The sequence below is a fragment of the Lepidochelys olivacea genome (genome assembly GCF_965140295.1).
Source record: "Lepidochelys olivacea isolate rLepOli2 genome assembly, chromosome: 11".
Lineage (NCBI taxonomy): Eukaryota > Metazoa > Chordata > Testudines > Cheloniidae > Lepidochelys > Lepidochelys olivacea.
The window spans coordinates 43,008,798-43,026,001 of NC_140421.1; the positions used below are offsets into that span (position 1 = coordinate 43,008,798).

General features: G+C 41.5%; 1 protein-coding gene across 7 annotated transcripts in view; it reads right to left on the bottom strand.

Moving 5' to 3' along the window:
• The window catches only part of ATF2 (activating transcription factor 2), a 93,645-nt gene that overhangs the window by 67,577 nt on the left and 8,864 nt on the right, over window positions 1-17,204 (bottom strand). For 6 of the 7 annotated variants that reach the window (XR_014713519.1, XM_084642795.1, XM_084642793.1 and 3 more), the window contains 2 exons: window positions 10,050-10,124; window positions 8,193-8,262 (listed from right to left, as the gene is read on the bottom strand). Coding sequence is in view for 5 of the 7 variants with exons in the window: in XM_084642795.1 (XP_084498921.1) it covers window positions 8,193-8,240 (48 nt within the window). In the remaining 2 variants the exon portion in view is untranslated. Of the gene's footprint in view, window positions 1-8,142; window positions 8,263-10,049; window positions 10,125-17,204 lie in introns of those variants that run through there. The other variant, XM_084642794.1, reaches the window with a different exon arrangement.

Here is a 17,204-nt window from a genome sequence, read left to right on the forward strand (position 1 = left end):
GAATGGTTTTTGCCAAAACTGATGAGCCAAAGAGATGGAAATGCACATGTCCAGCAAGGGTGCCAGGCAGGCTGTTGTCACAATAACTAGAAGGCTTCAGGAAACATGATGTGTTCATTGTACTCATCTATTTTGAGTTCTACCCCTGCCTTTGGCAGCTTTCAGAGAATGTGCATTGTGCACATCCTTGCTCTTTGCCCGTATATGTAGGGCTGCTTTTGGAAGTTTTACCAAGACCAATGTTTCTGGTTTAAGAACAATATTTTAAATTGCTCTAAAATCCACATGCAGATTCTGATTTTACTTTAGAAATATTGTCCAGGAAATGACCATTAATTAAATAGAGAGAAGATGAAAGACCACTAGACAGAATAACTAAATCACAAGTCAGTCTTTGTTTCCTGACCAATGGAACTGAGTGTGATCAAAAGGATAGCAAGTCAATGTGTCATTGGTCAAGGGGTATCTACTACACAACTCACTCTCAGGAGCTTTTCACAATTTTTTCAAATTCTTATTACTTTGCTGGGACACCGCTGAGGAATGTGTGTTCAGGGGAGGTGTCAGAGCAGTGAAGGAGAATGGGGGGGAAGGGCTGGAGCAGGACAGGAATTGTGAGGTTCGGAGGTGGGCTTTTCCCCTTAGGGCTGTATTCTGGCACAGCTACTGAGGGACCCAAACATACCAAGGATAATTCAAATGCTGGTTTGCCCCACATTCTCCCCTCCCCTAGCCCTGCCCGGGCCAGGTAGTGGCAGTAGAAGGAGGGTGGAGGGGGGTGGAGAGGGAGATTCCTCTCATTCACAGCCCCACAGCTGGGGGCTAGGTAAGCTCAAGGAACCAGGGGGCTCCTGCCTCTCAGAGGGGGTCTTAGCCCCTGTCCCTCCCACTCTGCATGTAAGCCAGGACCTGGGGGGTTCCAGCCCTTCATGGGGAAGTCTAAGTCCTTGCCTCACCACGTAAGAGCCAAGATCTGGATCCTCTGCTGACGATGGATGTCTAGAGCCTCTTCCCCATACGCTATGGTCAGATTTGGGGTAGATACTTTTTCTCCACCCACCTGCCTCCTCCTGGTTTCAGCTGATGGAATCCTCATAGTCCCACCACCTTCCCACCTGCCTATAGCCCCTCCAAGATCACCAGGGGCACGGAGTGCCAAGGAGAAGGGTGGAGCTGGTAAATGTGTGGAAGGGCTCAAAGCAGCAGGCATATGGAGGGAATGTTGGAGGAGATAGAGCAGTGTCAGAGCAGTAATAGAAGAGTTGAGCAGCTTGGAGGAATATGGGGCTTGGAGCAGTAAGGGGGGGGGGTTGGAATAGTGCAGGAAAGAGTGGAGTGAAAGGGGGGTCAGAGATGTGCAGCAGGTGATACTGTAGTGGCTTCAGCTCTGCCCCCACCAAAACCCCACATCCATCAATATTAACATAAATTATACGTACTTACATGGCTCCTATCACTGTAGTATCCGAGTGCCTCAATCTTTAACTACAGTAACTCCTCACTTAAAGTCGTCCCGGTTAACATTGTTTTGTTATGTTGCTGATCAATTAGGGAACATGCTCATTTAAAGTTGTGCAATGCTCCCTTATAAGGTTGTTTGGCAGCCGCCTGCTTTGTCCACTGCTTGCAGGAAGAGCAGCCCGGTGGAGCTAGCTGGTGAGGGCTTGGAACCAGGGTGGACCGGCAGCCCCCCTATCAGCTCCCCGCTCCCCTAAGTTCCCTGTGCAGCAGCCGCCCAGCAGGCTATCAATTGCTAGCAGTTCAGCTGTCTCTCCCCCCACTGCCATGTGCTGCTCCTGCCCTCTGCCTTGGAGCTGCTCTCCAGAGCCTCCTGCTTGCTGGGGGGTGGGAGCAGGGGTAGGAGAGGGGGGCTCCCTGCTCCTGCACCCCGCTTACCCCATCTCCATAGAGCAGGGGGGACACATGACAGGGTTCAGGACTTAGGGAGCTTCCTGGCAGCAGCTGCTGCGGTATCAGCTTGCTGATTAACTTGACAAGGTAGTGTACTTAAGAGTGGTGTCAGCCCACTTGAAGTGGAAATGCGCATCTCTCTCTCTCTCACAGAGGGGTGTGGGTCTCTGTTTGCCATGCTGTCTCCCCTCCATTTGTGCTGCCTTGTAGAGTGTGAGCTACATTAACAACGAGTTAACCCTTGAGGGCTCAGCCACTTGTTAGTTCATCATTTAGCAGTAAGTCATTCCCTGGGAAATATCCCACCCTCTGACTCCATCACCTCAACCAAGCTTCACAATCATCATCGCTGTGTACAGTATTAAATTGTTTGTTTAAAACTTATACTGTGTGTGTGGGGAGGGGGGGCGGCGGGGCAGGGTCTTTTGTCTGGCAAAAAAAAAAATTTCCCTGGAACCTAACCCGCCCCATTTACATTAATTCTTATGGGGAAATTGAATTCGCTTAACATCGTTTCACTTAAAGTCGCATCTTTTAGGAACATAACTACAACGTTAAGTGAGGAGCTACTGTATTTACATTCACAACACCTCTGTGAAGTAAGGAAGTGTTATCATTCCCATTTTACAGATAGGGAACTGAGACTCAGAGACACAAAGTGACTGGTCAAAGGTCACACAGGAAGTTTATGGTGAAGCGGGGAATTGAAACTGGGTCTCTCAAATCCCCAGTCCTAACCACTGGATCATCCTTCCTCTGATGACCTCACTCCTCCCTTCAAAAAATGCTCCCCTCTCCCAACTCTACGTTAGTCCTTGCACCGTTGCTGCATCCTTTCCCCAGTTTCTCAAACTGCATGTTCCATGCTAATGCCTGCTTCTCTGTGGTCAGGAGGGCTGAGGAGAGAGAACCAAGCTGTGCCAGGCAGGCAGAGAGATGAGGAGATGATGTAAGGGCACTGAAGACACTAATGTGCGGCCAGTGTATTCTGCGGCTGGGATAAGGAGATAGAGGCAATGGAGGTGGAGACCTGGGCTGTGGTACACAAGCACACTGAGGAATTATTGTGCTTTTTTTTTAAATTCAAAGGAAGTTAAATTCACCGAAACTTCATTAAAGCAGAGTTAATGTTTCCCAGTCACACTTTGTGCCCTTCCAGAATATGGAAAATGGCTCAACTTAAACCTCTGAAAACACAAAGTTAAGGTACATGCCACCCCTGCAATGCAATCTTAACACTGCTCTTTTAGAGCGATTCCAATTACATACATTCATAGCATAGATGCTTCAGAACACTTGGGAACAGAGCATACAAGCACAGTAGGATAAAGTCTAGTACCTTCTCTTTTCCAAGGCAAACCTTGGGTTTACATCAGGTGTAGGAAACTACCTACCTACCCTTGGTCTACACTCAAATGCTGAGTTTACTCCACACAAACCACCCCAGATTTGCAAAAAATGTTACCACACTTTCAACCTTGTCCTGAGGATTTGCTCTGAGACATTACCTTCACTTATCCCTCAGAAAGCCCTGGACACCACTGTCATGTATGCCATTACACTGCTGATAATCTTCATAACAAGGTAACTGGCACAACTCTACTGACAATCTATAAAACTCAGTGCTGAAGTGAAGCATACTTGATCCCTCAAGGTATACCTGCACCTCTCTTTATATCACAGATTCAGCTCTACCAAGTTGTTCCAATTAATCCCTCCACCATTCAAAACAAGTACACCTAACACAGTGAATATAGCAGATAAGTCCATGCAGATAAGTTCCACATATTTGACTTCTGGCATTTAACACAAACAATGGGACATGCTTAGTCCTTTCTCAGATCTACATAGTATAGATTCAGAGATTTTTAAGGCCAGAAAGGGCCATTAGAACAGAGATTCTGACTTCCAGTATGACACAGGCCAGAGAATTTCATCCAGTTACTGCTGCACTGAGCCTAATGCCTTGCGTTTGACTAAACCATCCTCCAGAAAATAAACCAGTCTTAATTTTAAAAGATCAAAAGATGGACAATCCTCCACTTCCCTTGACAGTTTATTAACCTTTGCACTACCCTACTGCCAGCTCTAGTGAAAGTACAGTAAAGGTTATATTGTTGGGATAGAATGTACCCTTAACCCTGCACTGTGGGTTTTCAGAAGTTTAAATTTGCCACTCTCCACATTCTGAAAGGGCACAAGACAAGTGAAGGCAAACAACTCTGGGCTAATGAAGTTTTGAGCATTTCGTTTATTTTTCTCAGTTAATATGGATTTTTTAAATCACTGAATTTTTAAAAAATTAAATTCTTGAAGAGATGCTATCAACTTGAGTGCTAGTCAGTTTTTTTTTAAAAATTAGCTAAAAGTACTTTCAGGTATTATTGTCTACCTGCCCCTGACCCCAACTCTACATATTACTTTTTTTAAAAATGTAAAATATCCTAACAAACCAAAGTGGAAACTGATCAACTTTACAGGGAAAATTGTTAAACAATGTAACTATTTTGTCAAATGCACAAAACATTTTCTTCTACTCCCTTTCAATTATATCAATCCTCAAGGATTCCTGTTAACAGGTAAAATATTCAGAGAGAAATTTCATTTTTAAATTGATGATGTCCCTTAAATCTATTTTTATTTAAAACATGGTGAATATTTCAGTGCTCATGAAAATGAGGGACCGGTGGCACTGCTAGAGCAAGGCATAGTGCAGGTTGGTTTTCCCTTTATTGTACAGCAGCAACGAGCACATATTTTACCTGCTCACTATGCATGCAAGAAGCTACAGCATTTACCACGACGACAAAAACCACAATTCTCATTGATCTCTACGACTGTATACTTCCATTTTTTTATAAAATTCACATCACATGTGTTACTTCTGAAACCTGCCACACAATTGAGTTTTCTCAGTCTCTAACTCCATGGCATAGAGCCCAAAAAGCTAAGCAGAAATTATTTGAAAGAACAATGTTTCAGATTAGGATTACTCTTGATTTCTTTCAAATATAAGCCATAACATTCTTTCAAAAATAAAAGTAAGCTGAACTCTTAAATGTAATACTCTAAAATTCCCTTTAAAAAAAATCAAAGAACATTCACCTCCCTGAATCTCTCAATTATAAACATTACAATCAGAAGTTAAATACACAATTTGATGTTGAAATGATGATCAGTCTCACTTAAACTGACAAGAAATCAAATTCAGAGTCAACGTTACCACTCAGTACTTAGACACTGCCACACAAATGGTACCGTACAAGACTAAGAACAAATCCTAGAGATGTACTAAAATAAATATTTTTGCTTCTATAAAGCAAGATTGTACAAAAAACAAAAATCCCCACACAAACCAAACCCCACTATCTGCAAGAATGCAATGACTTTTCCTTACAGAGTAAGCATAACTTGAGCAGTCATTAGTACATAGTAAGAAACAAAGAAGACAAGCCTAAAGGAAAATGGCTGATTAACTTCAATATTATTTAACACAGTGGAAAATTTCACTCATCTACATGTGGAAAACCCCTACAGCTATGGGCAGCTACATTTTCTGACCACAGATTACATACCTACATAATCATCATAAGAACAGGTAACAATTAAAAGGTCTTCAGTCTGCTCAGAAGGAGCTAACCACAGGCTGCCCAGATGTGATGTGAAATATTAACTTTAACTCTATTATGAGAGTTGTGTCCATCTAACTATCAAGCCCTAGTTGTTCCTTAAAGTTAATGTGCGCTTTATTTCGTGGTATAGGCTACCAACTACAAACTGACCCAGGTTGGGAGATTCACACCCTGGCACCTCCCCTGAAGTCTACATATGTCTTCCTCACTACCCCTGCAGGAAGGACCACTTGCAAGTTCGCAGTGGATACTGACAAAATTGTGAGCAGATAAAATAAAAGTGAATATTTCATCACTGTTTGCATCAAGAAAACCTCAAGTATTACCTAAAACCATAGAAACTGGACCAGACCAGTACAGAAGGGAAGAAAAACAAGGTTAATAACCTAGAACAAAATATAGTACCCCTTTTCCAATCCTGTTGTGAGTTGAGAAGGCATTATATGAACATAAGAATGGCCATACTGGGTCAGACCAATGGTCCATTTAGCCCAGTATCCTGCCCTCTCACAGTAGACGGTGCCAGAAGCTTCAGAGGGGATGAACAGAATGGGGCAATTATCAAGTGGTTCATCTTCTGTTATCCATTCCCAGCTTCTGGCAGTCAGAGCCTTAGGGACATCCACAGCATGGGTTTGCATCCCTGACCATCTTGGCTAACAGTCATTGATGAATCCATCCATCATGAACTTGTCTAATTCTCTTCTGAACCCACTTATACTTTTGGCCTTCAGATCCGTAGGCAATGAGTTCCACAGGTTGACAAGGCATTGTGTGAAGACGACATACTTCTTTATGTTTGTTTTAAACCTGCTGCCTACTAATTTCATTTGGTGATCCCCAGTTCTTGTGTTATGTGAAGGGATAAATAACACTTCCTTATTCGCTTTCTCCATCATATCCCCTCTTAGTTGTCTCTTTGCTAAGCTGAACAGTCCCAGTCTTTTTAATCTTTCCTCATATGGAAGCTGTTCCATACTCCTGATCGTTTTTGTTGCCCTTCTCTGCACTTTTTCCAATACTAATACAGCTTTTTTCAGATGGGGTGACCAGAACTACACACATTATTCAAGGTGTGGGCGTACCATGGATTTATGATATTTGATAAATTTATGACATTATGATATTTTCTGTCTTATTATCTATCACTTTCCTAATGGTTCCTAACATTGTTAGCATTTTTGACTGCCACTGCACACTGAGCAGATGTTTTCAGAGATCTGTCCTCGGATAATTACAAGATCTCTTTCTTGAGTGGTAATAGCTAATTTTGAACTCATCATTATATATGTGTAGTTAGAATTATGTTTTACAATGTGCATTACTTTGCATTTATCAACAATGAATTTCATTTTCTCTTTCCTGGCCCAATCACACGGTTTTGAGAGATCCCTTTGTAAGTCCAAAGCAGGCTGCTTTGGACTTAAGCATCTTGAGTAATTTCTATATTGTCTCCACATTTTACAACCTCACTGTTCACGCCTTTTTCCCGATCATTTATGAGTTATACTGAACAGCACTGGTTCCAGCACTTAGCCTTGCGGGACCTCACTATTTACCTCTCTCTACTGTGAAAACTGACCATTTATTCTTACCTTTGTTTCCTATCTTTTAACCAGTTACTCATCCTTGAGAGGACCTTCCCTCTTGTCCCATGACTGCTTACTTTGCTAAAGAGCCTTTAGTGAGGGACCTTATCAAAGGCTTTCTGAAAGTCCAAGTACACTATATTGAGCAGATCACTGTTGTCCACATGTTTGGAGACACCTTCAAAGAATTCTAATAGGGTTACTGGGATATGATTTCCCTTTTACAAAAGCTGTGTTGACTCTTCCCCAAAATATTGTGTTCATGTGTGTGTCTGATAATTCTGTTCTTTACTATAGTTTCAACCAGTTTGCCTGGTACTAAAGTTAGGCTGACCAGCCTGTAATTGTCAGGATTGCCTCTGGAGCCTTTTAAAAAAAAAAAAAGTTATGGTTCAGCTCAAAATGGGAGGGAAATTTGGAAATGCACAAGACCAGAATAGGATTTCAGCTCCCTGTACAGCCTGTTTGTAAGGGATTTTCTCTGAAGCTAGCCAATCAATGGGAAGGCTCTCTTCCTGAAGCATGGTTAGAACCAGTAGACTAGTACTGGATTATTATAGTGCACTGGGGAAAATTGAGATGTTTTCTGAAACTTAAAGTATGCCCCCAGGCTTCACTATACAAGCACCCTGCTATCATTTAACCTCCACAGATTTCATGAATACTGGAGCTATATTACACTTTGTATTGCACTTGTTTTTCTGCTAATTCCTTCTAGAGAGTTAAGAATGTGATTACACAAATTAATGCATTATTTGTTTCCATTTAGAAAATTACAAATGCAGAACTAAAACAAAGTGTTTTTTGTGACAGAGATATGACAATTGTGGGGTTTTTCTTTTGTTTTTATTTTTTAAAGACTCTATCCTTCTGTAGACAGTGTTTTTGAATTTTTTTAATAATTCTTGCTATCACCTGCTTTACAAAATAATTACAGCATGCAGTTAACTTTCCAGCATCTGTCATTAAGAAATATTTCTACTCTTCAATCTAACATAAAATACATTTACCTGTGTTTGTCTACTTGACCAACATTAATAGATTCAAAGCATCCTATTACCTGGCCACATCCAGGGGCAGTGCATAAAAAGGGTTTGTCATCACTCATATTCCACAGGTCTTTGTATTACCTAGGTTGAAATAAGATTTAAAAAAAAAAATGATATCTCAAAATATTTAAAAGTAATTGCAACAAGTTACCAATATATCAACCTCCAAAGCCTAGGCTGGAAGAATTACTAAAGATTTTAGTATTCTACTAGCAAGAACCACGCTGCCTCTCTTCTGATTGCAGTGAGCTAAGTATTTGATAATACATGCAAACAAAATGCACACATACAAAATGGGAAATGACTGCTTAGGAAGGAATACTGTGGAAAGGGATCTTGGGGTCATAGTGGATCACAAACTAAATATGAGTCAACAGTGTAACACAGTTGCAAAAAAAAAAAAAAAAAAAGACCTTCATTCTGGGATGTATTAGCAGGAGGGGTGTAAGCAAGACACGAGAAGTAATTCTTCCATTCTACTCTGTGCTGATTAGGCCTCAGCTGGAGTATTTTGTCCAGTTCTGGGCACCACATTTCAAGAAAGATGTGGACAAATTGGAGAAAGTCCAGAGAAGAGCAAGACAAATGATTAATGGTCTAGAAAACGACCTCTGAGGGAAGACTGAAAAAATTGGATTTGTTTAGTCTGGAGAAGAGAAGACTAGGAGAGGGACTAGGATAACAGTTTTTAAGCACACTGCACTGCCGGCGCAATGCTCTGGGCGGCGGGGCTGCGAGCTCCTGGGGCAGCGCAGCTGCAGAGCCCAGCCTGACCCGGTGCTCTGTGCTGCGCGGTGGTGTGGCTGGCTCCAGCTGGGTGGTGTGACTGTAGCACCGTCAGCCACCGGTGCTCCAGGCAGCGTGGTAAGGGGGTGGGGGGAGGATGGGGGTTTGGATAGAGGGCAGGGGAGTTCGGGGTGGTGGAGGTGTGAATGGGGTTGGGGCAGTCGGAGAGCAAGGAACAGGGGGGTTGAATGGGGGCAGGGGTCCCAGAGGGAAGTCAGGAAGGAGGGGGGAATTGGAATGGGCAGCAGGGGGCAGGGCTTCTGGGGGCGGCCAGGGAACGGGGGGGGGAGAGAAGCAGGCCACTCCCCCCTCTCCTAACTCGCCCGCCATACAATTTCCAAAACCCAATGCAGCCCTCAGGCCAAAAAGTTTGCCCACTCCTGGTCTAGATAATGCTTAGTGCTGTCATGAGTATAGGGGAGTGAACTAGAAACTAGATGACCTCTCGAGTTCCTCACAGTCCTATGATTCTATGATAATCAATGGAGTAATATTTCAACACATATGGCTTTGAGGGTATGTTTTACAAGTCCTGTGAGATAGATACACAAATCCAAATAGGTACACATAGCAGATTTTGAGCATGCATCTCAGTTCGAAACACAAATTATTAAAAAACTGTATACCACATGTGTAACCTGTGAAGCATGTTCCACAAGATATCACTTAGGCAGTTTTTATAATTGGAATAAAAATATATTGCAAATGCCTGGTTTTTACAAATACAAAAAAAAATAAATAAATAAAGCGTAGCAGATAACATCCAAAGAGACAAGTGCACAGCACCAATAAGCTAGGGAAAACAACTCATTCCCTGATTTCCTCATGATCTACCTTTAAAGCCAAGTCAGTGTATTAGCGATGCCTATGCACATCTCCACAGAAGAGACGTCTTTTTAAAAAATAATATTTATAAAAATATACATTTCAATACCACTTCAGAAATGCTATAACATTAATAAAATAATAACAATATTTACCTAAAGACTTTATATATGTATAAGTCGTCAGCAGAAGACCAAAATGCTACTTTACTTAGCAATGCTCTAAACAGACAGAGACAGAGACACACATGTCTATACCTGGCAGATTTCACATGTAAGCCAAATTTCATAAGGTGAGCAGTTTAATCACATTCTCCTTTTCATGGCAATGAACTGTAATTAAAGAAAACAATTATTGTGCATGCTAAATAAACAAAATGCAGTTATTCCCTTGTAATGTGTCTGGACAAATTATAAAATACCATTCATTACCCTGGATCAGGTTCAGATTGCACTGTATTCTTGCTATTTATGCATATACAGTATTTGAGTTTCTCTGTCCCTAAATACAGCCTTCCTTCTCAGAACTACTATTTTTCAATTTAATACACAGTTTCATGCAAGCATGAGTGACGCAGTTATACTGACCTAGCTCCCGGTGTAGACAGCACTATGCTGATGGGAGGACTTCTCCCTTTGACATAGCTACCCCCTCTTGGGGAAATGGAGTACCTACGCCAAAGGGAGATGCTCTCCTGTCAGCGTAGGTAGCTTCTTCACTAAGTGCTATAGCTGCTACAGTTCTGTAAGTTTAGAAACGCCCCCAGTTTCCTTAAGAGCCTTTGGTGAGGGATCTTGTCAAAGGCTTTCTGATATTCCAAGCACACACTATCCACAGAATCATCCTTATCCACATGCTTGTTGACTCCTGAAAAGAATTCTGATAGATTGGCAAAGCAGGACTTCCTTTTGCAAAAGCCGTAATAATTCTTCTCCAACAAATCATGTTTATCTATATCTGACAATTCTATTCTTTACTAACTATAGTTTCTAACAATTTACCTTGTACTAAAGTTAGGCTTACCAGCCTGTAATTGCTAGGATCTCCTCTAGAGCCCTTTTTAAAAATGGTTGTTACATTAGCTACCTTCCTCTGGTACAGAGGCTGATTTCAGTGATAGGCTACATACCACAGTTGTAGTTCTGCAATTTCCTATTTAACTTCCTTCAGAATTCTTGAATGAATACCATCTGGTCCTGGTGACCTATTATTGTTTAATTTATCAATTTATTCTAAAATCTCTTCTACTGACACATCAATTTGGGACAGTACTTCTGATGTGGGTATCTTGTACATCTTCTGTAGTGAGGACCAATGCAAAGAATTAATTTAGCTTCTTTGCCATTGCCTGGTTTTACTTGAGTGCTCCTCTAACACAGGAGTTTCATTACTGTCTGTATTTACAAGAAGTCACTGTATAAAAAGAGAAACCACAATTCTTTAATTAATCTAAAATCTCAAAGAGGTGGGAAAAAATCCAGAACAAAAATACAGGAACACTACTGAGAAGAAAAACAAAAACAAAAGTCAGACTGTTTCTAACTAAATGTCTCTTATCTGGATCCCTGCAAGTATCAAGATACCAAAGAAGAGTAAGATCTACTTATAAAGATAAGTCTGAATTGGTTTATATGAGATACAGAGACAGGTTTTTAAAAAAAAAAAAAAAAAAAACATGTAAAGAGAAGCCAGAAGAAAAGAAAGGGATGGTGAAAGAAAATGCAATTGTATTTCTTCAGACCAGCAGATCAATAACTAAATAAGTATCCACAGACAGAGCCTCCTTCTCTAGGTAACCAAGAACAGGAATGGTACTGGATAGTATTTGTGGATACAACAGGTCAGTAGAGGGCCAGCCCATTTTAACATTCAGAGATAGAAGATAAGGAAATGGAGCAACCAAACTGCTTCATGAACTAAAAAATGACAAATACTCCCAGCCCATAAGTTTATTTAACCCCCATAAGAAATAGATTCAGAAGTTGAAGAAAAATACCATTGAAAAAAGTATCTTTAGAGAGCTCCAATGGACGGTGGTTTCAACTGCTGCTTTGATGAAGTAAGCAATGGCAGCTTTATTAACAGAATGCTCTATGCACTGATCAAATCTGCTTCTCCTCCAAACAGTTTGGACGTGAAAAATCATGAGACTTTTGGAAATGCCTAAATTTTCACTGGATGCGAATTCTCTCTAGTACATCACTAACCTTTAGACACGAGACAGCTCAACTCTTCGTAGATAGATCCATTAAACTGGCCGTTGTCACTGATGTATGTCATTGATATCCACTGCTTACAGACTTGTTCCAAATGGGTAGAGATCCCACTCCCCCTTACTAAATTTGTCTCACAACCACAGGATAGATCTTCTGGCTACTACACACACAATAAAGGAGAGCTCGTGACTCTAGCTATAAGCACTTAACTGAAAAAGCAGCAAAGATATAGTGCAAGAGGTTCCAAGGTATTGATTCTATTACACACACGTTCAACACTAAAGGACTTTGACTACCTCAGATCAGGAGCAAAGAGATTATTCCAAGAAGAAACACTTAAGAGTCTCTGACTTTGGCTGCCAAGGGAAAGGTTGACATATCAGAGTTTGAATGCCAAGACAAACCACGGACTGAAATTGTTCTGCTATTCCCTTCAAAGCGTTCATGACCTGTCCCAGGTTTCCAAAGGCATTCAGTATTTGTTGAACTGTTAAGCAGGCTGTTGATATGTACTATCATCATTTTTGTAAAGATTTAAAGGAACACAGGCAAGTGCCATGGCACAAAAATGAATGTCTAAACTCCAAGTTACACTATAGATAGCATCGTTAAAAGAATATTGGAATATGCAGTCATCATGAATTTCAATGGATGATTCAAAGTCTTCCCAGAGAGACTATCATCCTAGTTCTGCTGTACTTCATTCCAATTGTTTTTTCTTGGTTCAGTTTCAAATCTAACATGGGCTAGTCTCAGTTAGGCCTTGAAATTAATTAACTAAACATTGCTGGATCTCTCTCCAAGGGGCACTGGTGGACAACTATATATTGGAGCTAGTTGAAGCAGCTCTGTAGCCTTTAGGATTTCCAAAGGCCTGAAGACAATCATGATGAAGAATGAGAAGGGGCACAACTACCTCTATGTATCCACCATGACAGTATACCTTGTTGTTAATCTTCAAAGTGGCAAGTTAACTCCATACCAGAGGAAACAGTACAGTACCAGAGTGCCTCTAGCAGATCTAGCTTGTTGCAAATACAGTAGAACCTGAGAGTTACGGACACCTTGGGAATGGAGGTTGTCCGTAACTCTGAAATGTTCATAACTCTGAACAAAGCACAGTTTGGGCTCCAGATCCAGCAGCTGAGTTTGCAAGCTTGTCCCCATCCCTACGGGGCAGGGGAAATATGTGGTGTGCTGTGCTATGTGTCCCTCCCAGCCAGGGGATGGAGGGTAAAAACAGTACGTCCCCCTCCTGGTGGGGGAGGGGTGGAGGAGTGAAAGAGGTGCAGACCCCAGCACTGCTCCTGCTCGGCTGCCTTGGGCTGGCAGCCCCAGTGTCTTGCTGTAAGTGGCTGCCCCACGCGTGGGCACAGTATAGTATTTGCTTTTGGGGGGAGGGAGGGGAGTGGTGGTGGTCTCTGCTGCTACCTGATTGGTTACTCCCAACTTCACTTGGTGTCCAGTCAGTCCGTAACCCTGGTGTCTGTATCTTTGAGGTTCTACTGTAAGCCTCTCGTCTATTTCAGGATTTGAAATGTCAAAAGCTTTGCTATCTGCCTATTCTCCCTTTTAGTACAGGATTAGGACAATATAAAATAGCACACAGAGTGATTATCTGATTTAAATCTATTGGGTTGAGAGGGAAATAATCCTTTATTTTTTATATTTAATTTCTGATCAAAAGTCAAGCCCTTTGAACAGAAATAAAAAACTATTCAGAAACATATTTTGAGTGAACTAGAACTGACCCTAGACAGAAAACCTCTGAATCATATTGACCCCAAATGGGAATCAAACCCAAGAAAACAAAAAACAGTTCAAAGTAGTAGGTTCAATCATCAGGAGGTAGGGAGGGTCTTTTCAGGATGCGCCAACCTTGCACAGAGAGGAGCAGAGACTATACTTCCCAAGAAGCAAACAGAAATGAGAGGAGGAGGAGGGGGAGAAAAGTATTCTGGGATTGGTAATTCTCTCTATTTTGCTCAGGTTGACGACTCCCCCTAGAAGAGAACTACCTCTCTCAGAACCCCTCCCTCCTCTCACCATCTCCTCCTGCTTGCTGGCGAGTGCTAGAGGCCAGTAACTCAGGCTTCAGACATGATAGGTGAGGCAGGAGGAGTGTGAAACAGAGGACTTTTGATTAACTTCAGAATGTAAGGCTTGCTGTGCTTCCGGGCTGTTCCTGGCTTTGTTTCCCTGACCCTGAAGTTCCTTCCTGATGCCACTCTAACAATCACCCTGCACAGGCTCAGTTATTGTGTTACGCTATGGGAGACTACTTGAAGGAGGGATGGAGGGACTCTGAAAGGCCTGAAAGGAGGAGGAAGGAAGGGAAGGGAGTTCTAGCTGAAGGGGGAGAGGTGCTGTATCAGTTCTTTTCTGACTAATAATAACCCCATTATCACCTCTCCTCCCTGGCTGGCTGGGCCTAAAACTTCTCCCCTTTGTCCACTGATTCAGGGAGGTTGGTTTTTTTTTTCAGACAGAATTATTTCATATTGATTAATTTTAATGTTTACAGTTCCCTGGTGGTGAATCTTTTATTGTTTAATAGGCCTGCTGCTTTCCTTTGCTGCTTTTTTTTTTGCATCCCTGATTTCAAAATTAATTACTTAATTAATAACTTTCTCTTTCTTTTTTAATCTTACAAGAATGTTGGAATGTTTTGAGTTGCATTAAGTCTTTGAGGTGATTGGCTTAAACACACAGAGCCAATTAAATACAGTACATTGCTCCGGCCATTCTGCTGGCCCAATTGCTAATCACTCGCAGCCCCAACAGAGGCTACTCTTACCTAGTCCCTCATGTATGTCCTTGATAACATGGGGTATGGGTATTATGTGACTTGTGATTCATCCTAACCCAAAAACCCGGCTCACAGTTTGAAAATGTGACACATTTCTGCAGAGAAAATTTTTTTTAATGAAATTCCATTGAGAAAGTTCCTGAATAATACAATAATAAATATTCCTTTGCTACGAGTTACAATGCAAGCATAAGAGCGTATGACAATCTGCCGGAAATGTATCTGAACCAGTTCAAACAGGTTCAAAGTTTTCTAAATTAGTGTTTGAACCAGAGTTAGGAAACATTGATAAACTCACACTGAACCAAAATTTAAATGGTTCGACTCTCTACTTTGAAAGGAAAATAAATAAGTTTTATTGAAGTGAACTATTCACTGGACAAAGGTCAAAGCTAATCTGGCCTCTGTTAACATTATTTTATTGCAGGACACGGCATAAGGTAGTTTTATGAGCATGAGACATCATGCTGTAATGGGCTGCCAATTAACACCTGAAAAACTGTATTTTGACAAGTTTTGCAATCTTTAGGCTTAAATATAAGGATCTGACCAGCTATGGTCAGAAAGAACCCTCTGAAAACCACCATTTGCACATGTGCCATAGAAACTTGCTAGAGCTTGGCAGGTAAATTCTCCAAATATTCTATCTGTACCAAGCAAACTCCACCCCTACACAGCTCCTGTTTTCAACTGCACTGAACATGCTCTAGCCCAGGGGGCTGAGTAGGCTGTTCCCTGCAATTGCTTCTCCCAGCTGCCAGGGGCCGGAACGGAAGAGACAGATTGTCCCTCTTGCAATCTCAATGGTCCCCTGCTGTTGTCCATGGAAAAGGAGAAAGCAACAAGACTCAAATGTAAGAGAGATAGAAATAGGAGTATGAGGTAAAGAAAACCACAAAAACCACATACCCATCCTGACCCTGGAATATAATGCAGAATTATTGAACCTCAACATTCCTTTGCTAGCCAGGAAAAATCTTTAAAACCCACAAAGTGTGTCTCCACCTCATCTAGTGGCTGCTCCACAAAGAGAATCACAGCATACTACGATTGCTACCAGTTACTCTGTTAACTATCATCGTAGTGGTCTCTGATGTGGAGGTAAAGTTTCCAATCCTTCAGACCACCCATCTGGCTCAACAATTAAATTTTCAATTTGCCCCCCCCTCTTTTTTTTTTTAATTAAAACACCTGCAAATCAAGCCCCTAGTGTTCAGTTAGACACCCAAACAATGAGGAATAAACAACCTGTGAAAAATCTGGCTTATGGGAGTTGCTGCACACCACATAGGAATCCTGTGGCAGTAGATAGAATCAAATCCCAGAGTAGCATTCAGTTGCCTTAACCACAAGTTTATTCTCTCTCTTCCTGCAGTTCGCTGCTTCATTCACTATACTCTTTCCAACTTATGCAGCAAATGAGGTAGGGATGCGACAAACAATAGCCTCATTCACTCCACAACCTTGGTTCATCTCCAGAGCACCAGTCATCCTGCACTATGAATAAGGCAGAGGGTCTGTGGGAAAAAAATGTGATCATACAGTTGAAGATTGTATTATAATCTTCTTAGCATATGCTCAGTGTGCCTCAGGAGGCACGTGACCAGGATGCATCACCGAATTTGGTCCACTGGTGGTATTATAATGAATATGCACAAGGGGGCTGAATTAAGGATGCACAACCAGTCTTAGTTCTGGCATTTCCTAAACTTCCAAGTGTTTGACTGTGCAACCTTAAAGTTCTCTGAATGTAATTTTTAAAAATGTAATTGAACATTTGTATTATAGTAGTGCCCAAAGGCCTCTACTAGGATTTTGTCCCCTAATGCTAGCAGCACAAAAACACATAATAATGCTCTCTGCTCCAAGGAGTTTGTAATCTAAGATTACAAGTGGGATATGATGGATAGAGGGATACAGAAATCAAATATATATAATTTTGATGGGCATAATGTACAATAAAAAAAATCTTCAAATATATATAAGTGCCAACTATCCTCATCTGAGTCATAATTAACTTAACACTGATTTAAGTGTCATGGCACAGTTGGGACTTGACGAGAGATCTGGGATCAGCTCAAAGAATAGGTTCCACGTGTAAGAAGGTGCAGAATCATATATATGAGAAGGTGACAAACGGCTAAACAAGACTAGCATAGTTAACAGAACAGAGAAACCATGTTTAATGTGATGAGAGACAAGCAAAAGCACATAGCTAGGGCAGAATTCTGAAGGTTGTGGGAGGTGAGGACAAGAAGCTTGACTTTGATGCACTGAAATAGGAGGAGAATGGACTCAGGAAGATGATCTTAGAAGCTGCACTTTATGTCCTTTGGAATCATATGACTCTTTCAGCCATGTTACCCTAAGACATTTGGTTTATGTAA